At 38.6% G+C, this 21,706-nt stretch overlaps 3 protein-coding genes across 4 annotated transcripts; 1 reads left to right on the top strand and 2 right to left on the bottom strand.

Annotated features, from left to right (window-relative positions):
- The first annotated feature begins 2,172 nt into the window (after positions 1 to 2,172).
- kptn (kaptin (actin binding protein)) lies at positions 2,173 to 5,203 on the top strand. Its single transcript, XM_043239657.1, has 12 exons — positions 2,173 to 2,473; positions 2,552 to 2,634; positions 2,820 to 2,904; positions 3,065 to 3,119; positions 3,267 to 3,345; positions 3,442 to 3,515; positions 3,604 to 3,710; positions 3,810 to 3,905; positions 4,300 to 4,363; positions 4,441 to 4,576; positions 4,684 to 4,857; positions 4,945 to 5,203. Exons 1-12 carry the CDS (start codon positions 2,263 to 2,265, stop codon positions 5,098 to 5,100), a joined length of 1,320 nt encoding a protein of 439 aa, XP_043095592.1. The 5' UTR covers positions 2,173 to 2,262; the 3' UTR covers positions 5,101 to 5,203.
- A 1,301-nt stretch (positions 5,204 to 6,504) lies between these two features.
- hnrnpl (heterogeneous nuclear ribonucleoprotein L) lies at positions 6,505 to 16,371 on the bottom strand. Its single transcript, XM_043239656.1, is given in 15 exon segments — positions 6,505 to 6,856; positions 6,962 to 7,057; positions 7,196 to 7,253; positions 7,513 to 7,714; positions 7,892 to 8,013; positions 8,362 to 8,534; positions 8,537 to 8,632; positions 8,725 to 8,793; positions 9,042 to 9,077; positions 13,817 to 13,889; positions 14,297 to 14,393; positions 14,552 to 14,637; positions 14,717 to 14,954; positions 15,455 to 15,573; positions 16,223 to 16,371. Coding segments are annotated over 15 exon segments (1,608 nt in total). The 5' UTR covers positions 16,307 to 16,371; the 3' UTR covers positions 6,505 to 6,797.
- Positions 16,372 to 17,951: 1,580 nt separating this feature from the next.
- Positions 17,952 to 21,349, bottom strand: srsf7a (serine and arginine rich splicing factor 7a). 2 transcript variants are annotated; one of them, XM_043238147.1, is made up of 9 exons: positions 21,252 to 21,349; positions 21,057 to 21,140; positions 19,565 to 19,789; positions 19,035 to 19,214; positions 18,885 to 18,953; positions 18,753 to 18,791; positions 18,506 to 18,631; positions 18,307 to 18,405; positions 17,952 to 18,227 (listed from the first exon to the last, which is right to left on the bottom strand). In XM_043238147.1, exons 3-9 carry the CDS (start codon positions 19,780 to 19,782, stop codon positions 18,176 to 18,178), a joined length of 783 nt encoding a protein of 260 aa, XP_043094082.1. In that variant the 5' UTR covers positions 19,783 to 19,789; positions 21,057 to 21,140; positions 21,252 to 21,349; the 3' UTR covers positions 17,952 to 18,175. The 2 variants fall into 2 exon arrangements, with proteins under 2 accessions (XP_043094082.1, XP_043094083.1); XM_043238148.1 differs by lacking the exons at positions 21,057 to 21,140; positions 21,252 to 21,349 and adding an exon at positions 20,923 to 21,052.
- Positions 21,350 to 21,706: the final 357 nt, after the last annotated feature.

Raw genomic sequence — 21,706 nt, 5'->3', positions numbered from 1 at the left:
CGGTGTTTCTTTATTGTTCATTACAGAGTTAATCATTCAACATAGAATTAATGACAGGAGGATGGATAATATCATTCCCAAACAACAACTGTTTATTTAGGCTACATGTTTGTCTTTTTATGTGACAAACTAATAATCAGTATCAGTCATTTTTTTTAATAATTTGCTCAGATTATGAAACCATAAGAAGATGCCATTTCAACAGTTGTTGTTGTTTTAATACAAAGAAGAAAAATACATTTTTGTTGTTGTTGTTGTCGTTCTGTGTCAGTATAGGATGTTTATATGTTTATGCGTTCAGGATCTGGGCTTGTGCGCTTGCAGAAGGGGAAGTTTTGTGTAGGGTGGTGCAGTGGGGGTTGGGGGGACCAGTCCGTCCATCTGGCAACAACCAGCTACGCAGGCACAAGAGCAATTATGGAAGTGGACTAAACTCTAATCCGCAGGCACACACACACACACACACACACACACACACACACGCTCCAGAACACATTAGCACAGAAATACACAGACGACACAGTGACACTGCAACAAACATTTAATCTGAATGGAGAGTTGGATAGAGGAAATAAACAAAATGTTCCTACGCAAAAAGAGGCAAAGGAAAGAAAAATATGAAGATGGATCGGGGTGAAGGAGGCCGGGTGAGGTGACAGATAGAGAGAAAGAAAGAAAGAAAGAGAGAGAGAGAGGGAAGGAGGGAGGGAGGGAGGGAGGGAGAGAGAGGGTAGTGGGCCGCATCATTGCAGGCACACTGCATCAGTTAATCCAGATTAGGCAGTCTAAAAAGGAGCGGCTTAATCTGCAGGCCAGCCAGTAATACACAGACCGCTGTCAGCACCAATCACTCACACAGTTCTAATCCCCAAAGAAACGCACACGCCGGACACACGCACACAAACACACGCGCTCTCTCCACAATGTGAGTTAGGCATGCATGTAGAAAATATTCTGCGCAATCAGACAACAGATTCAGTGAAACACGTGCTAAGTATGTGTACAAAACTTTTTACAACTATTTTAATCCCTCACAAACCATGTGATCAATCACTTAATAACAGAGGCATTAAAACAACTGGTGAGCAGTACGCAGTATGTAGACGTGTTTCCTTTGGGAGATGCTGTGATGAGGCAGTTACTTTCTGATGAGGACAATACGTCTCATTGTGGACAGACTTTGGGTCACAGATTAAAAGGGTTTTAATGTCAGTGGGGCTGTATGCTGAGGGCCCCAATAACTGATTGACAGCTTGTCTGGCCCTCTAGTGGAGATTCTGTCCATTTATACCATTTATTTCAATTAATTTTAGTAAATCTCAGTTTAGGTTTTGCTGATATTACAAAACTTTACAGTAAGTTATTGGCACATGCATTTATGCATGCGAGTATTGTATCAAAATGTGCAGAATTTATTATTTAGTTTTCTTTCTTTTTTAGACGTCTGTAATTTACTTGTATCAGATGTTAGAGTACCATATGACCCATAATTCAGTATGAACTGACATCACTGAATTAAATTTTTAACTCCATGTAATTGAAAATTGAGTGTTTACTATTGTCTTTTGCGATACTGCCGAACAATTTTCTTATTTAATATAAAATGTAAAGCTGCTTTGAAGCTATATTGTTAAAAGTGCTAGGCTGTATAAATAAAGGTATCTTTTTCAAACTGCAAATTACAATGTTGTTATTAGCCCTAAATTTACTTTATTGATTGCTTGGTTGACGACAGATTTTCTTTTAGTTGTAATTCATTGATGGCTGCCAATTTAAATATCGTATTATCGTGAATTTTTGTTATAGCTAAGAATAAAGGAGGGTTTAATAAAGAAAGAAAATCCGTTAAAAACATAATTTCGCCCCCTGTAGGATGCCTCTTTTCTTCTTCATCGGAAACAGAAATAAATTATTAACGCAATAGCAATAGCCTCCCATTGGTTTTAATTTATTGCATCTCAAACGCTGAAAGAATTAGACAGAAATGCAATGAGCAAGAATCAAACTGGCATGGAATATTACTTTGACACGAAAATTTAAAAAATAACTTCAATGTTGATATCATTGTCGGCGACCGCTGATGACGTCAGCCCGTGTCGAAACGTCTGATTTGTTAAGCGGTGCGAACGACACAGATGATTGGTCAACTGTATTCACAAACCCGCCCACACACACGGATGTTGATTTTTTTTTCCTCTAGCGTGACAGTCTAGTAAGGTCCTACCGAATTTGTTTTTATTTTTGGTTGCGATTATTTGTAATATGTTACCGAATATAAAAGGCATGTGCCCCTTTGTGGAAGACAGTTTTAGTCGTTTTCCTTCGCAGAGTAACATATACGGACTCTGCCAGGCAGGCGAGCAGGAGTTACTGGCAGCGACTCTGAAGGGGAAAGTAGTGTGCTTCAGATATCAGGACCTGCAGAAGAAGATCAGACCTGTGGCCAGAGAGATTCAGTTCACATATATACCAGGTGGCAATCAGTTTGTTTGCTTAGACACTATTTTGTGTTAGATGTCTACTGCATTTTTGCTCTTTTCTGTTAATATAGTTGATGCAGAAATCGTATCTATTGACGCCTTCAACAAATCAGCTCCTAAAAGAGGACTGGTCGTAGGAATAACATTCATTAAGGTATGTTTCATAATCATGTGATATAAGTAACAAGTTATTAAAAGCTAATAAAATCCTCGTTTCCTCCTTTCTCCCCACCCATTTGATCTGACATTTATTTTTCAGCTTTCATTTCTTTAAAAGCAGGGGAAATAGTGTGTGTATTTCTTGTTGATTATATCTTTCTGTCTCTTTTTTTCTCTCAGGACTCAGGAGATAAAGCAACTCCTTTCCTTAACATATACTGTGATTATGAACCAGGGTCAGAATATAACCTAGAGTCTATTGCACGTGAGTCATATAAAATCATACCTTTTTTAGTGGGTGAATTGATTCAGTTTAATTATTTAGATCAAAGGAGAGCGCTATTTAAATGACAGACTTTATAAATACGAAGGAACAAATAAGATCAATATGATATAATAATTTGAGACTTCCATCTTGTTGATAGAAAGCTGTCTGAACCTGGAGCTCCAGTTTACCCCCTTCCAGCTTTATCACACTGAGTATGTCTGTCATGTTTGTATAAAAGAAGCCGCAAGGTTTATATGCTGTTTTTTTTTTCTATGCATTTCAATGGATGAAACGCACAGTTTTTTCTTTTTTTTTTTTTAAAGTTGAACCTGTGTTTGATTTTTACCTTTTATTTGCAGGATAAATTGTGGAGATGGATCCAGTGAGACCGTGTTTCTTCTCAGTGGGCATGATCAGCGCATACATCTTTACAAAGAGGTCAGCCTATAAAGTGTAGTCACAGCAATGGATTTTTCTCTTCTCCTGTACTCCCATAGTAAAGATTGGAATTTCACTTTCAATGTCTGATATTAGAATGCGTCTCTGCACCAGTTTGAGGAGCAACCAGTAGAAAGACTCTTTCCTGAACTTCAGGAGCTGCCAAGCAAGTGAGTTGATCCAGTTTGGACGACAAGACATGTTATATAAGTTGTTTGATAGTAATTGGTATGTTTTTTTTGTTTGTGTGCATTTCAGTGTGTTATGGTTAAATGTTTTAAGCATTGATGAAAATCGGCGCCTCACAGCGTTTGGATGTCAGAACGGCTCTGTGGGGCTTTCACTTGTCAACCAAAAGGGACCAGGTGAGAAAAAAAAATACTTTCTTCTTCTTCCTAAAATGTAATATGGTGATACTTTTTTTTTTTTTTTATTCATTTTTTAATTATTTTTTTTTTTTATAGAGATTCTCCAAAACTGGCGTATGCAGCACGACAGTCCCATCTCTACTGTGTCGCTGTTCCCATTGAAACAGCAGCACCAGAGCACTGACACTAACAGTGAGTGATACACCTTATCACTGAATGGTCACAGCCATAATCCATACTTAAAACAAAGACGTTATTTTTGTGTGTAACGTGTTTGTATCCAGATCACTCGGAATTCATTTTTAGAGCATTTTTAGGACTTCATGCAGAAATGCATATAATACCGTTCACAGTCTGAAACATCAGAAATAAAAATTAAAATTGAATTTTTTAGTCTTTAGCATCACATAATCCTTGAGAACTCATTCTAATATTATTTTCTGCGCAATAAACATTTTTCGGGAATTCTTTGACGAATATAAAGTTCAAAAAATATTTTTAATTGCTTTTTCTTTTTAATGCAAGATTATTAATGACGGTTAAGACCTCCAGATTATTGTTACTGATTGCTCTTGTTTTCTGACAGGCAGTCAAAGGGAAACATTTAATCTGTTGGTGACCAGTGCCATAGAAATGGCTGTTGTTTACAGGTTAGTGGCTGGCTGGTATGTTGCTTGTTCTGCACCATGCATCAGGTTGAGTGTAAAACAAATATGTGCATGTTCAGGGATGTGGAGCAGTATGGACTGAGCAGACAGCTGTGTTTGGCAGAAAGCGACCAGTGCGATGCAGTTCTCTGTGCTCTTGTTGTTGATCTGGACTTTGATGGACAGCATGAGTTGTTGCTGGGAACGTACGGACAGGTACACTGCTGGATTTAAAGAACAGAAACACTTGCACACGTGCAGGCCACATTGAAAGAATTTAGATTAATTGATATTCAAGCAGCTGTTAAATTTGTGATCTACAGGATCTGCTGTGCTACAAATTTCACCAACCAACAGGAGCTTTTGAAGATAAGTTACAGCTGCTGTGGAGACGGAGTTTTAAAAGTCCCCTGCTGTCACTGATTTATCTAGACCTGGATGGTGATGGACTAAGAGAGCTAGCTGTTCTTACCTTAAAAGGCCTGCACATCCTACAGGTAACTATCACTGAGTTGATTTATTGTTGTTGTTGTTGTTGTTGTTGTTATGTTATTAATGAATTCTGTGTTTTTTATTCCTAACAGCACAGTCTGAAAACAACAGCAGATCTTGTTCTTCACAGACTGTCCACTTTAGTATCAAGATTGCCTAATTCTTCAAAAGACCAGTCAATTAAAAATCAAGATGGTGAGGAGGAGAGTATTTCAGTCAGCAATGAACAGAAAACTGCAGAAACCTGACACTGACTTTTAAAAGAGCAGATATTTGTTTTTATTTCAAAGGAAGATAAAGTGTATGAAGTTAAATATGTAATTTGCACCAGTAAAATGACTATAAAGTGGATGCTGTTGTGTGATGTATACCTTAAAATAGAAATGCCATGTTTGACTTCAGACTTATTCAAAGTTACATCCTAGTGATCAAAACTAATGGTTGTTCAGAGCGTGACCTCATTTCTTTGCTTATTAGCTCTCTGTATCAAACTGTTCAATTTTAATATATTTAATATACAAATGTATTTTATATATTTATATATATATATATATAGTTTATAGTTTTCATGTCCTGCTGAAATAAGAATTTTGTATGGCACTGAAGGGCTTGATATTATAACCTGATTATTTTTTTACTTGCTATTACTAGTCAGTAGCAGGTTGTATATGGATAGGGGATATTCACATTTTATTTGTTAATAATGTTTACTTTACAAATAAGACATTAATATTGCTGGTATATTTTTAACCTACCCTAACACTTCATTTGTTTTCAAATTCTGTAGGCAAGTGGTGTTGTGGTTTTGTTGTGTTTCCAGGAGAGGGCGCCCGTAGATAACATTGCGAGTATTTCAGAGCCCCTGAGATTAGGTTTGATGTGACCTGTTTTGTGCAATCAAGTGAGGCTTGGTCTGAAACTGTTAATGACACATTTAGACAAAGATATATATTTTTTGATCATCATCAAACTATGTTCTGCTGCTGAATTGTCAATTTCATCACAACACTGCCCATGCTATTTTTTTAATACCATAAATGTATTATTTTTTGTCCAAAAGCTAACAAGTAATGACCATGTAACTTGCAGAACAATCTAAAAGCACATTATGTATCTTGTATAGTAATGTTTATATGAAAATGCCTACAAGATAACTGCCTTTTAAACAGTAAAAAAATATATATATTCATCTTTGCTAATGTTAATTCATAGAAATACAATAATTGCTAGTTCATGTTAGCTCAGTGCATTAATTATATATTTAAGAAATACTTAAGACTTACTTTAAGAAATTAACTACTTTAATAATGCGTTAGTAAATTTAACTAAGATTAATAAATGCTGTAGAAGCATTAATCATTCTTAGTTCATTTTAACTCATGTTAAATAATCTAAACTAATGAACCTTATTGTAAAAGTGTTACTGAGATATTTTGTACATTTTTATAAAATTCTTTGCCCCCTCAGATTCCAGATTTTCAAATAGTTGTATCTTGGCAAAAAGTGTAATATCCTAACAAACCATATATGGAAACCAAAGCTCATTTATTCAACTTTCAGAGGATGTGTTGATTCTTTGTTGATCTACTGTTTAGTTGCAACAACAATCCCACTGATATAAGCCAACATGCACAAGAAACAAATCTTCACAGTGACAGCTTGACTAATTTATTACATTATCACACAATTTCACTGTTATACAAGACTGGTCAACTGAAGGAAAAAAAGAAAGAAAAAAAACCAAAAACAACATTAATACCAATTTAAAAAAAATTTAAAATAAAAAAATAAACATTACAAAACATTGAGTCCAGTCTTGTTCTGGAAATAAAGGTAATCTTAACAGTCCCATTTCTTTCCTTCCAGGTCAAGAGTTAAGACATGCTATGGTGCTGAGCTCAAAAGGTCACTGGGAGTCAAAGGTTTAGTGGTTGTTATAATGGGTTCAGTTGGCGTGCTGTGCCGTTGAAAAACACAGTTTAAGAGTGTATGGGTAAGGTCCACCTGAGGAAAAAGAAAGATGAGATTTGAGGAACAATGTGATTTATAGTTAGAGCAAAACCACTCACATATTGAATTTTTTTTTGCCACTGGTAGGTGAGTACTTACTAGGGTTCTTCATCTGGTAGTGGTTCATCATAGCAAGAGCCTCCATCGCATCATTTACGGACTCCCACTCCAACAGACCAGACGAACTTCTCTCACCTGAGGTTCCACCAACACAAGCACACACACACATACACGTGTATTTATATAGCACCAAACACACCACACTTTACCATATAATTCACACACAGTAAATGGGAGTGTTCATAGATGTACACAAACTCCTAAGTAACTCACTCTTGCCAGTAAACAGTTTGACACTGACTGCAGTCTTGATTCCCAACTCATCACAAATCTGTAGATAAAAACCCAGAAGAGATTTTAATCATCTAATTCCACAGACCCACATCATATATCAGATATTTCTGTCCAAATTTTAAACTCAAATGTCATCTTTTTCTATTGGAGAGAACGGAAAAAAACTTGATGGGAAGGAGTATTTTTGTTTTTGATAAAGATTACAAACTCATTTTTAAAAACCAGGCACAGATAAACAGCAACAATCCATAAAAAAAGAAGAATCTGAGTAATATATGACAGATTACGCCTCTGACCTGATTGAACGCTTCAACAGTGCAGTCCGGTTGACCGTTGAAAAAGTGCAGCACGTTGCTGGGCTGCTGGATGCGGTTCTTGGCTGCCTGCTCGGCAGTGGTGAAACGGTTGTTTCTGTTGCCATGGAAATCCTTAAAACTACAGCTGCCATCTTCTAGCTGATATGACTGACCTGGCATTATGGCCTGTTGTTTGGATACACTGCAGACCAAAAGACAAAAATAAACAATGTAGTACACGCAGACAAAAATGCAAATACAGATTTAGGTTTTACTTGTCTTGGACTGAGAAACAACTTCTTGGTCTGGCACGTTTACGGTTTGTAAAATGACTTCGAAAATGGAGATTAATATTTAAATGCAATTCCATCGTACACACCAGACATTTAGTTTTTGTCCAAAAAGCATGTTGTTGTTAAGATGTGAAATGGCTCTGTCAACGGCATAGCAGTCTCCCATCTCCACCATTGCAGCTCCTGGTTTACTCTTCATAAATTTCACCTGAGCACACACGAAATAATCAATACAACAGGAGAAAACGTTTTTGGGTTTTCAAATAAATGCTTTCTTTTGAAATTTCTATTTTTAGAATACCATTTTTATTTTTAATACTAATGAGCACCACAGTATTTGAACTTTAGAAGTGTTTCTTGAGCACCAAATCGGTATATTAGACCGCTTTCTGAAGCATCACATGACACTGAGGAAGAGCTGCTGATAACAGTTTTGCCATCACAAAAACATTGAAAGTCAGTCTTTTTAAAATTCTAATATACTTAACATTTATTGTATTTTTAGATTAGATAAGAGATGCCTTTCAAAGACGTTTGAAAAGAAATGACCACTCACCCTTTCCACATTGCCGTAGAGACAGAATATGTTGAAAACTCTGTCTGCATTGATTTTGGTGGGCTCAAGGCCGTATACCATGACCACAGGAGAGTCGGCATGAGCGCTGTAGTCTGGCGGAGGAGGTCCGTGTCCGTACTGCGCCCCACCGTACCGGGGTCCCCTCGGCCACGTCCCATTGGGGGCCCCATGCGCCTGCCCTCATAGTGAGGGGGTGGGGGAGGTGGTCCATAGGTATCATCATAATGACCATAGCCACCCTGAGGACCACCTAAAAAAAACCAAATATTATTATAATTATTAAATTATTTATACACACACTTTAGTGCTTCAAGTGCATCTGATAATGTGTATCAGACTGACCATATTCTGGTGGATGATCCCCCAACAGTGCTGGCTGCCTTTGCCGCTTGTTTGGGTTAGCATTGGGGTCTGAGAAGGAGAGACAGAACAACAATACAGCATCTGAACTGCTATGAACATCAAGAGTGTAAACACAAAAGGAAAAGCTGGGAGTGACATGCAACGAGCATCAGATGTTAATACCAATAAGTGATTGCAATACTAAGCCATAATGGAGATTTTGAATGGCATATCAGGTCGATGAAGAGAAATGCAGCTACATTTACATTATAGAAGTAAATGTTTCATTCTCTCAGACCTCACAACCAAACACACACCTTGAGAATTGTTCCAATTGCCATCTGCATCGGTATCTGCACAGACAGGTATACACAAATCAGATTCAATTAAGTATTACAAATTACATACAAAAACATCACTTAAAAAAAAAACAAAAACACTATACCTTCAAAATTAAATATGCATTTCTGTGTTATTCTTGGTTCAGATAAAAATCTACAGGTTCCAGGTGTTCAAAAGTACAATAACAATTAGAGGTCTGTTCCAGAAAGAATTGGTCTTAAAAAAAAAAAAGACAAGTATCTGAGTTCTAGTTGTGGTTATAACACTTTGCCTGCCTGCAAGGCAAATCATCTCCTCTATAATTACACCCAAACCACAACAATGTCATCATACAAGGTTTCACAGTAAAGGCCATTACAAAAATACATAGTGATAACCACATTTACCTGCATATTTTAGAGACAGGAATTTAAGTAAATACAGAAAGGTTGAATGTGTTGCTTAAAGTTCTAAAATACTAAACTTCAGGAAAAATTTTAAGGGTCCTTATGTGGAAGCCATTATGAAACACTGTTGCAACCCACTTTCTTTATCTGACCCGATACAATGATTCTGTTATATGTCACATGGAAACGAAACGTGCAGTTTTAATAATGTGCACCAATAAATCTTCCACTATAAAAGCCTAGTTTTTATCATTTAGAAGAGTAAATGGGAGTTGCTTTCAGGTCGTCTCAAGCTAGACAAATGAACAAGACTGCCGATTAATAGGGCGGTAACTCTTTCTGGAGTGAAATTGTTAATTGTACGAAAATAGCTGGATTTAAGTGGAAAGTATGATTGGAAAACCACATCATATGCCACCAGAGAGAAGTCTGCCATTTTAAAAGGAAGACAGGATGACGACACCTTGATTAAAATTTACATGATCAAAAAATAAAATAGATCAACATTATGCACAGATGAAGTATTTTCAAGAGTAAAACCATGCATTTAGAAAATAGGAAGTGAAAAAAAAAAAAGTTTTACAGTATTAATCTAGAAAAACTCCCACATGAAATTTTACTTGCTAAAAATAAAAACACGCTAAAAATATCACTTATGCCATATCATCCAAACTGCAAGAGAATTAAAAGACAGCTGCATATATCCACTCATCAATGGAGGAAAAAATGCAGGATTCTTAGTTTAGCCCGAAAAGGCCACATAAGTGTTATTCAAGGGTTTTTGCTTCATGCCAAATGCAACATCTTACCAACATAGTTCCAGTTGACCCAAACAGAACAAAGAGTTGGAATGTGCAATGTGCTATACACCCAATAAAATAACACAAATGCAGCAGGCACCATGGAAGTGTGATGTTCTTTACCAGTCACCCTACTTCTGATGACAGTTTTCATTCAGTTCCTTAGGACATTTCTCCTAGTCCGCTGCATGCGTTTTTTGTGCGTTCCAGGCACATCAGTGCTTACCGTAGTAGTAGTAGTAAAGGTGGATAGCAGACAGCAGACGGTGATGAGTTTAGAAGAGACGCCTCACCAGCAGTCAGACTAATCCACACCTGCGTCACACAGGGGGCGTAACACAGGGATCAGAACACGGTCAGCCGTGCCCAATGAATAAAACAGATTCAACACAGAGAGGAAGAGGAGGAGGAGGAGAAGGAGGGATGGAGAAATGAGAGATAGAAAGCACTTCAGTCCACAAAGAGACAGGGCTTGGGGAGGGAGAGCGGAGGATCTGACTGTGTGATCGGTGGGCAGCTGCGGTCCTTCCCATGTGTTACAGTGGTGTGTTGTTGCTAGTGTCGCCCGCAGTGTCTTGTCTGGTGCGTTTCGCTATTTTTAGCAAGATGTGTTTGCGACAATCTCACGTTGATTTCAGATCATGTGGCCTGTGAACATGCGGTTTCGGATGTGTCACGGTGTGAAGTCGATGTCATCACACTTAGTTACATATAGTCAAATGTCTGCTCTTTGCTGGGTGAGTAGTGACGATCTCAACTTGTCGTGCTGCGCGCAAAGAAACCACCGCCGCTGTGTTGGAGCAATCTTGACTTGATGATAATGTGATGTGATGATAATGTCGAGTCGCTGATCTCTGCAATTTGTTTGTTGGTGTGCTGTCATGGCAATGTCAGTTTGGCAGTCTCTGACCGTGGCGCTTGTGTTGTAGCAATCCTGATCTGGTGTGTTTTCACTGTTATGTCAGCTTTGCATGTTCGCATGATGTTCTCAGGAAAGAGGAAAGAAGCGAGAGCAAAAATAGCCCAGACACCAAGAAACATGACGACATTAGGCAGGGAATGAGAAGGAAATATCTGTGTAATTCTTCTCTGTTGTTCTGTGTATCTGTATCACTTTGCTTCATGTGTTTGCTGCTCGATCAGTTGATGTGCGATGGTCTTCGGTGATTGGTTGTAATGTATTATCCGAGGAGATTAGACCCATTCCCCTAAATGTGTCATTAAGATGTCCGCCACCTTTGTAGAGAATGGAGATGTTAGCGGGGTGGAGGGATATCTTGAGTGTTTTTGTTTTTTTTTTTAATCCGTGTGACTTCGGTACGAGTGAAATTGCTGTTTTTGAGGCGTTTAAAGTTGTTGTGAGTTCCGTTTCACTGTTCCATGTGGCCTGTTGAATTGCTGCGAGTGTGTCTTGCAGAAAAACGCAAGTAGATGGAAATGTTTTGTTGGATGTAAAATGTGTTCAGCAGCTAGTTCAAGCACAGGAGTTTAATGTATCTCAAAAAAAAAAAAAAAAAAAAAAAAAAAAACATCTCTCAGCAGTTTTACCCTGAGAGACCTGATACAGACAATTTGCATAAGAAGAACACTGAATATGAACCACATTTGAGCTCTAAGGATCACGTTGTTTAAAGCGGTCATATGATGCGATTCATTTTTTCTTTCACTTTGGTGTGTTACAAGCGGTTAGTGCATAGACACAATCCCTGAAGTTGCAAAGATTTAAAAATGACTTGTTTAACCAACCTTACTTTTCAACATAGAAAAGTGATAATATTTAGACAATGCAGCCCAAATGGGTCACACAAAGAAAGAAGGCTTGGTTTCAGTAAGCACAGCAGTGTTGATGTAGTCATAATTAGGGAGGCGCTGTGTGTTTCTGTGCCGAAGTAGAAGTACTTTATTTAAAAATTAATGGGTCAATTCTGTCTTTGCTCTGACAATCTGCCACTTTCGAATCAGCAACTGTAATTAAGTTAACGTTATTTGTTAAGTACTTGCTATTGACTGTTGACTGTGCAACAGGCCATTGAAATTAATGTGTTCACACCACAGTGCATTTCCTGTCCTGTGTGAAATTGCCTTGAAACGCATCGTGTGAGAGAGAGAGAGACTAGTTTACTCACATCTCAGCAGAGTAAATCGCAGCTTGTGTACTGGAAATACAAACAATCGTCTGTCACACGATTCGGTTCCTCTTTTGAGCTTGAGCTGAAAACTACTTATCGATGGTCTTTACATTTATTTTGCAAGCGGAACTCAAGATTATGGTAAGGGGTGTTACATTTCTGAAGAGTTTGTGTGGGGTTCGGCCAATTACAATGCATTGTGTGAGCTGGCCAATCAGAGAAGGCTGCTTGTCAGAACAAGGGTTTTTGTAAAAAAACAAATCGTTTTGAGAGAGGCGGGGCATAGAGGAGTTATAACATGCAGTATTTCAAAAATGTTGCGTTAGGGTTACATTAACTTATGTCAACATATTCTGTTACAACAAATAATAATCTTTAAAATAGCATCATATGACCCCTTTAAAGTTGCAGTCTTTGAGGACAAGCAAAAAACAAGGTTTGGAAAATGGATTCATGGTGTACGCTTGTATACATTTTGTACACTAAATTACGGACTGCAGCTTTAAAGACTTACAGGTGAATTTGATCCTACAAAAGCAGAACATTTACATAAACTCTGGCTAAAGAAAAACAAACAATAAAAAGATAACACTGGTTTCCTTAGTGATCCATTACATTTTGTCGGGACCATTGTGAATCTCTGCGTTCATATCTCTACCTGTCTCTTACATCAAGCCTGGTTCTACGACCCCGTTCAGTCAAGTATTTACCCTATTGCTGGGGTGTCCAATCTTGCTCATGGAGGACATTTGTCCTGCAGATGCCTAACTTCTATATGCCCCAACACAGCCACCAAGAAATTTCTAGTAACGCTAAAGATGAGCTTGTACGATGTAGAACGGGGATTGGAGCTAAACTCTGCAGTTTAACTCCAATTCTCTACACCCTGCCCTATTGCAATGCAAAAAAAAGAAAGAAAATCAAATCTCCATCATGTAACCAACTAGATGCAGTGTCATGCTTAGTGAGTACAGGTGAAAGAGTGCCTACTCCTATTGGATTTTTGTGTATATGAGAAACATTTGTGCTTTTACATGAAACAGGTGACATGCGCAACAGACGAGTGTATGTGAATGTGAGCTAAGAAGGATATGTGCTTCTGCCATCAATATGATAATCAGGCCCACTCAAGTGCATGTCTTTGGTTTAACTGAACAGATGTGTTTGCTTTTGATTGTTTTTTTTGAGACGAGTGTTCTTTTTGCATTTGTGCAAGAATGCGTGTCCATGTCTATATGCAACTACAACTGTGTAAATATTTGTATTATAATCCAAACAGAAGGAACGCAAGAATTAAAAGCAGCATCACTGAAGTGACATCCTTGGGAAAAGACCAACTTTAAACTTTCCAAGGTGTCACTTTAGGAGGCTTGTCCACACACCCATCCCCATAAACCATAAGAAGCACAGACAGAGTGCATGGGCAGTACTGTACCTTGGCCACTCAAATTGGGGTTGGTGTAGTCCCAGGTATCCTGATCATTTTTGAAGACGTTCAGACGGGTTGGCTATACAATAAAAAGTGAGCTTTCATTAGTAATGAGGGTAACATGTAGTCACAACCATTTCAAATGTACCAATGTCATCAGCATGCGTGTCATTTGACTTTAATATTTTTAGGACTGCTTTAAAATTAAATTGACTTGCATGAATCTTACAGGTGTAAGATTAAATTCTCATTTAAATCAAATATTGAAATAATTTTAAGCCATGTTTAGGCTCCCTCAGAAGTCTGCAAATGTGGTCATATAAATCATTTTTATTAATTTGAAGAATGATTATGAATTGGTTAACAGTTACTAAGTCAGATAAATGTTAAGATTCTGTCTTAAGAACCAAGACTGTGTTCATGCAACTTACCCCAGGCCTGCAGAGGGTGCTGTACCATATTATGCGTTATTTTGGGGGTACTAACCTTGGCATACTCAATCTTAAGGGTGCAGCAGCCTGAGTAGATGTCAGCTCCATTAAGAGATGCTTTGGCTCTCTGCGCACTCTGGACTGAGTCAAATGTGACCAAAAGTCAAGGAGAACAATTTTTCGATTGGAAACAAGAGCATGAAGTATAAACTACACTTTGACATGTCTTAAGCGTTTGTTCTTGTCATAAGCCCCATACACTGTGCAGAAATCATTAAACCAGATTAGAGAATATTTTGTTCAAGGATATTCAACCATGGCTTGAACTCCATTTTTCCTGAAGATCACAATCCTTTGCACAGGTCCACAGTTATTACAAATGGTGTAGAGAACGTCCTACAAGAAATGACAGTGTATTAACAGAAACAGAGATGAGAAAAAGCTTGAATCCAATAGCAGACAGCAAACAACTTACCGTAGTAATTGGATAGATGGGGTTCATTATGGTAAGGAGCAGTACATTGTTGACGCTCCGTGTATCGTCAGAGTTGCTGGGACGAGAGATTTTCTGACTGGTAGAGTAATTGATGTAAGATGGCCGGCCAGCTATGTAGATTTGATTATTATTAGCATATGTCACTGCGTTACAGGAGCCGTTCATGTCCTCAAACTCCACCAGGGCCTGACGCTTCTTTGGCATTAACACAACATAACTGAAAAACAGCAATATATACACAGACTTTCAATAACAACCTTGAATTCATCAAATAATTCTTTAGAAACAGTGCAAAATGCAAACCAATAAACAGCAAATTGCTAACTTACGAAAATGTACAAACTACCAGAGAAGACATTAATACTACAGACATTACTTACGTTGCGCTTTTATGTAATATTTCTACTATCAACTATTCAATTTGTTTTCGTTTCAAGCTGCGGTTCTCAGCCAGACAGCTTAGCTTCCAACTTCCAAGGAGGCCAAAGGATGACAAAGTTATTTCATTACATTTTTAATAATGAAAAGTTAAAAATATATATATATTGTTTTGGTCAACAGGGAGACTGGCCAGAAAGGTAGAGCGCCACTAGATTAAAGGAACCTTCATACCACTGTTATAAATTCTAACTTATTCATATAACTCACTGTCACAAAAGAAGGGATAGCGGATGCCATTTGGCACAGCGATGATTCCTTTCAACAATTAGTGGTTACCTTATGGTGCCAAACTCCTGTAGCGCCTCCACAAGGTCAGCCTCGGTAATGCCGTCAATAAGCCCCCTTACATGCACCACAAGCGAGGGCAAGGTCTTGTGCGGGTCCTCATAACCCTCCTGAGCGTACAAAGAGAAGAGTGAAAGGCTAAATCAAACAATAATCCTCGCGAATGTTTAAAGCAAATATAAAATATTTGTACTCATCTGATTCACTACATTGGCCAAAACGATACAAACTCCGTATACTTAAGTTAAGGTCAGCAAAATGGACCTAATCAGCATCGGATTCAAAGTAAAAAAAAAAAAAAATACGACGATGAGACTCGTCTAAGCAAAGATTAACGTTTTGCACGAAAACTGATAAATCGAAAGAACTAGAATTTATCTCGAGCATTTTACAACATTTTCTACTTAAATTAGTAAGTCTGTAGAAAAAGTCTGTAACATACAGTATGAACGGTTTGCACTACACAGAGCTGACTGACCAGAACAATGAATGAGCATCGAGTAAAGCACTGCTAGCCGAGCCACAGGTACCCATTACTAGATGCTTTAAATAATATACATCTAATTTTACAGCTAATAAATATTTTATTCTCCGCAATCGCATAATTATTTCTCAACAACTAAACGCGAACTAGCGCTGGCTACAAGCTAGCCTTATAGCATCAAGTATTGAATAAAGAAAAACGCGATTTCGGGGGCAAAAATAAAGTCTAGCGCCACGAGCATGGAGAATGCAATAAAGTGAGTTAAATGAGAGTACCGTGGCCATTCCGTCGCTGTCTGTTTTCTGTCTTTTTGTTGCTCTGCCTCCGTCGCCGTAATAATGGCCTGCCGCAGCAGCCATGTTGTCTCAAATGAAATGTTCTAATGGAACGCACTACTGCTGCAGCTACGGCAGCCCGCAGGAGGGGAACGCGAGAGGAAAAGGAATCTTGGGAACGGTTGTGTAACAACGCCTATCGAGCAGTCTAGTTATACACTAATTTCACGCCTTTGTATTCACGCTCGAATGCGTTTAGCTCAACAGATGCAGTTTAGGCTGGCAGTTATACTCCCGTATTATAACGTAGTAGTGTAAATCTGCATTTTTCCTCTAGCCAGCATAAAGGCAGTGCGTTAACAAGGAGAGGTACTCAAAAAAGATTAGTTTTCAATGTCTCCACATATTTCTCCTCGTATTGTATTCATGATACAAGTCAGCTGGTTTCTCTTTACCTATCAAATTTAATTAGCCTGTTTTAGTGTCTCCAGATTACAGTAGAATGGATTTCTCCATAACAATGCAATTTTACATAATTGGTTTTTGGGTGGAGAGTTGTTCTGTTTTGTTGTGCTGGGTCATTACCACTCAGACAAGTCGAGAGAGATGCTCCTGCAACATGTCCACATACTCCACCGCCACTTGACACCCCTGCACAACCTGAAGATCCATTATCCCATTGAAAGAAACAGTACACCTGATCATGATGGAGCCGTGTAGAAATCTCTTTGTCATGCCAGTAACATTGGAAGCCATCAGGACTGTCCAGGCAAAAAAAAAAAAAAAAAAAAAGAGCATTAATTTTTCTTCCACCAATGTCCCATGTTTGGTGCAAATTACAAGCAGGCAAGTTTGTGTCATGGGAGAAGACGCGGCCTTTAAAGATGTTTTCTGTTCTTGAAACCCCTTCTCTCACTGATGCGATCTTGTAACTATTGGGCTGAAATCAGCATCAGTAAGGGCCTTAATTTGGATGGAGCATTGTGAGCTCTACCACTTGACTTTTTTGTTCCATAACTCTCAACTGTCTTATTGAGTTTAAAATCAGTGCTGATGGCATATTATGTGGGGCTTCAAACACAAAGACTTTTTGTCTTGGCCATCAGGAAATCATGAGCGTTACATTGACATGAAAGCCATATTTGAGAAGATTTTTAAATTTAGGCTTAAACCGTTGGTCAGCTGATGAACAGCCAATTAAATTAGTAAATTTTGTCTCTTGGTCCCATTTCTTTCAGCATTAAGCAGTACTTACAATCCACCAGTATGAAATATGAATACCTGTAATGTTTCCCCTGGTCTTAAGATTTAGTTCAAGACTTTATGGTTTAACTGAAAATATGGTTAATTGCCAAAAAGGTCAGATGAACTCAAGACACAAACTCCTAGCATATTAGAAGTATAAATATATAAAACCTCAACTGGTTGTAAAATACAGCATTTAAACTAGAATAACCATACCTCTTTAAAAAAAATGTGCAGAAACAGTTGGGTTTGTAAAGCTTTACTTTATTAAAAAGATCATTGCCATTTCAATGCAAAAAAAAAAAAAAAAAAAAAAATTCTACAAATAAACAAATCACAGCGTACTCTTCAGCTCATATAATACACTGACTAAATCACAACATAGCTCATTCACCACCTTACCCACAAATCACTGACCACAGGACACTGGCTCAACACTGAAATTAAAACAATGGAGCTCTTTAAAAAAAAAGAAAAAAAAAAAATTTACAATCTGAAGGAAAGGGAGGAAAAGGGGGTATGTAACAGGGAAGGGGGAATCAGATGATAGGTGATGCTTTTACAAGGAGCTTTCATTAAAATGTGGGAAGGAGAAGAAAAGAAATAGCTTTGTAGCTACAGTAGAACCAGTATCGAAATCATGAAGATAAAATGTATTTCAGCCCTGAGGCAAAGGTGGGGAATGGGGGAGAAACATCAGTATTCAGATCAGTCAGCATCCGGTGTTGGACTTCTCCTTGGGCTGGCAGACCTGGAATGACTAAGGGGAAACCGAGTGTCAGAACCTGCTTGTTTTCTACAAAAACATTAAATGTGCCACTGTGTAAATTTTCACTCACCTGTCTTTCTTGTGACTGACCGAACGAGACCGAGAGCGAGATCTGGACACACTACGATCTCTCTGTCTAGAACCAGACCGTGAACGGGAGCGAGAGCGACTACACATACAAAACAACAATTGAAACCGAGAAAGCCTATACACTAATATTTTAACATGCAAAAAGCCTGAAAAAAAATTAGCATTAGTAAACTAAGTACCTGTCTCTACGGACAGGTGTCCTGGATCTGGACCTGGACCTTCGGACAGGGCTTTTCGACCTGCGTACAGGTGAACGTGAGCGCCGCACTGGGGTTCTAGATCTAGAGCGGGCTTGAGAGCCTGACCTAGAACAAAAAGATAAGTTAAAAAAAATAAAAAAATGTCCTACTGAAAGATTGAAGCAAGTAGACGTACTGCAAATAGAACTGGTAAAAACAGGAGTGTCTCTTTGACATCACAGCTTACCTGCTTCTGCGTTTTGAGTATGAGGGTGAACGGTACCTCCTGAAAAAAATAAAAATAAAAGTTGTGAAATCAGAGTGATGCATCTAAACTGTAAATCTGTCCAGACACAGCTGGATCAGTGAGAGGTCTTGCCTTTCATTGCTGCGGCTACGAGAGCGGTAGCGCCTTCCACGAGATCTGGACCGAGAGCGAGATCCTGACCTAAAAAACAATTGAAAGATGATCAATAACACAACATTGTCAAGTAGCAATGCAATTATAAAAAACAAGTTGGTAAAATACCTGCTGCGTCGACTACGCCGTTTGCTGAAACGATAACAATCGTAGGCATAATGACCACATTCCCCACACTGGTAACAACGGTCGTTGGGGTCAAATTGTCTGCGACTGGGACGGCCATAACGGGACTTTCTTGACATACCATTAGACATCTCAACTCTCACGCGGGATCCACAAAGCACCCTAGGATGTCACAGATCAGAAGGTTATTTGTTTCTCTATGCCACTCAATGTGCTTACTAGCTATTAACAAATCCCCCACGACATCCTTTATTTTCCAGAGCCACACACTTTACCTAGATGCAGGCTAACTTCAGATAAACTAAGAAAAACAACTTAAAACAAGCTAGAACTAATCTGCATCCAGGATAATACCAAATAAGTTGGGGCCTTTGTGAGCGGAAAAAAAAGAACAGTGGTAAACCGCCGACACTCACCCCTGCGGGTCTGAGCTCCCTGAAGAGGTCAGGGGGTTAAATGTGCTGCAGTAGCATCATGGCAAATGTAGGCAGGTAGAACTCAAGTTGACTCACTTTCCATCCATCCCCTTTACGGCATCCTCTGCATCCCTGGCATCCTCATACTCTACGAAGGCGAAACCTGGAGGGTTCCGTGCGACCCAAACGCTCCGCAATGGTCCGTAGTAACTGAAGGCTCTTTCCAGCTCACCTTTGGCTGCACCATTGCCAAGGTCACCAACATAGACCTTACAGTCAGCAGCTCGAGAGGAACTCCGAGATGAATAAGACATCTTGCACCTGTTGTGTGAACAAAAGTTAAGAGCTTAATTGGTACCCATTTTAAATCTTCAGTTAAAATAATATGCAAGACTTTATAAAATGCATATATATATATATAATCATGATTACTGATTCCACTAATTCAATAAATGAATGCACATTTACTTAAAACACAAGATTACGTCAACCTAGAAAATCTGAGTTTAACCATGGAGATAGAGGACCACTAGGGGTTTCTGAAGGTCAGTGGAAGTGCTAATAAAAATAAAAACAAAAACAAACTACTACTAAATTAAACAACTTACAAGCTGTCAAATGGGACAAGCCACCAAAACTGAAAAAGGTTAATTTCACCACATTTACTAGTCCTCACGAATTTAAATCTGCATGACTTTCTTTAGCAACAACTAATCTATTGAAAAATGGTCACCAAAGTCAGAGGTCAACAAAAAAATCTGGCAACATTCTTCAAAATATGTATTGTGTTCTGCAAAAGTCGTTAACACACATTTGGAAACGCGGGGCTGAACAACTGACAGTTTTTTTTAAAAGGAGTGAAATTTTATATTTTCTTATAGCGTTATATAACGCAATAAAGTTGCAGTATCCTAAGATTACTGTAAAGCTCCTGGATGTGTAGGGGTTAAACAGCCCTGTCGTAAAGTAGAGATCCTTATAACATAAATAATGCGGTGTCTTGTGTATCACTGATCAACCAGAGCGAATGATAGCACGCTAGTCGAGTACGTAGTACAAGCCTGCATGGGCTAAAAACATTCGCGTTCAGCTGTTGCTTTAAAGATATGAAACACTACAGACCATTGCTATAAAAATTTAACGTGTGGATTTCTTCAAGCACTATATTTTAGTTTCGCTTTCCTTTGTAACGTCAGTTGTTCCAACCTGCCGAAATACGGCCGTGATTAACTGTTCAATCACGTTTATCAATACAAACGGCAACGTTAACAAGACTCAAGCAACCAAAATGCACACCAGAAAACAGGACAAACGAGTAGAAGCGTTATATCGACAAGAACGTAGCAAGTGGTTTGATTGTTAGCCAACAAACAAGATTAACGCCATTAATAAGTGCGCCAAAAACGCAGGCCGCTCTTTGTTTGGCACGTTTTTGAATCAAACCATACACCTACCGAAGCGCAAAGATCCATCGACCGGTGCAACGAGTAAAACCCCGAGCTTTCGTACGAGATTTATAAACACATGCGAAAAGAGAAGGCTTTGGATAATACACAAAAACAACACCGTCGGCTGCACGCGGACTTACTGTGTGACTCGACGTCCTCGGTTCCGTGTGAGGGCGCGTGGACGTCTTCTTCTTCCGGTTGATTAAAGGTGCTTCAACCAAACCCTGGCCGACAGGAGAAACAGCGAATAAGTAGAAGCAGATACAGACCTAATCGTCGCTACTACCTCTAACCGATTAAAAACATACGTACGTTATTCAAAATAAAGCTCTCACCTATTATCTTATCTCATGCTCCTCAGCCTTGGCCCGGAAGCATCACCCGTCACCGGTTGAGCGAGCGCGGCCTGTCGACTTCTCCCACTTTCAAGTAGGGGCGGGGTCTTAAATGCTTGAAAGTGATTGGCTCTCGCTGGTGTAACTCAAACTAAAGGCGCGTTTTCCTACTGGTTTGCAGTGGCGGGTTTTTCATTCATTCTAGTAGTTCGCAAATTTTGAATCAGTTCACTAAGGCGGCTCACAAATGTGGCCCTGGACCACAAAACCAGTCATAAGGGCCATTTTTAAAAATTGATAATCATAGATCAACTGAAAGCTGAACGGAGGACAATATTTAACTGAAATACAACTAGCAAATAAATATAAATATTGAGAAAATCCCTTTTAAAACTGTCTATATTAAGTCCTTAAGACCTAATCAAAAATTAAGTTTTTAATTTTAAGGACATTTA

The sequence above is a fragment of the Puntigrus tetrazona genome, chromosome 5 (genome assembly GCF_018831695.1).
Source record: "Puntigrus tetrazona isolate hp1 chromosome 5, ASM1883169v1, whole genome shotgun sequence".
Classification (NCBI taxonomy): domain Eukaryota; kingdom Metazoa; phylum Chordata; class Actinopteri; order Cypriniformes; family Cyprinidae; genus Puntigrus; species Puntigrus tetrazona.
This window is presented reverse-complemented; position numbering and strand designations above follow the sequence as displayed.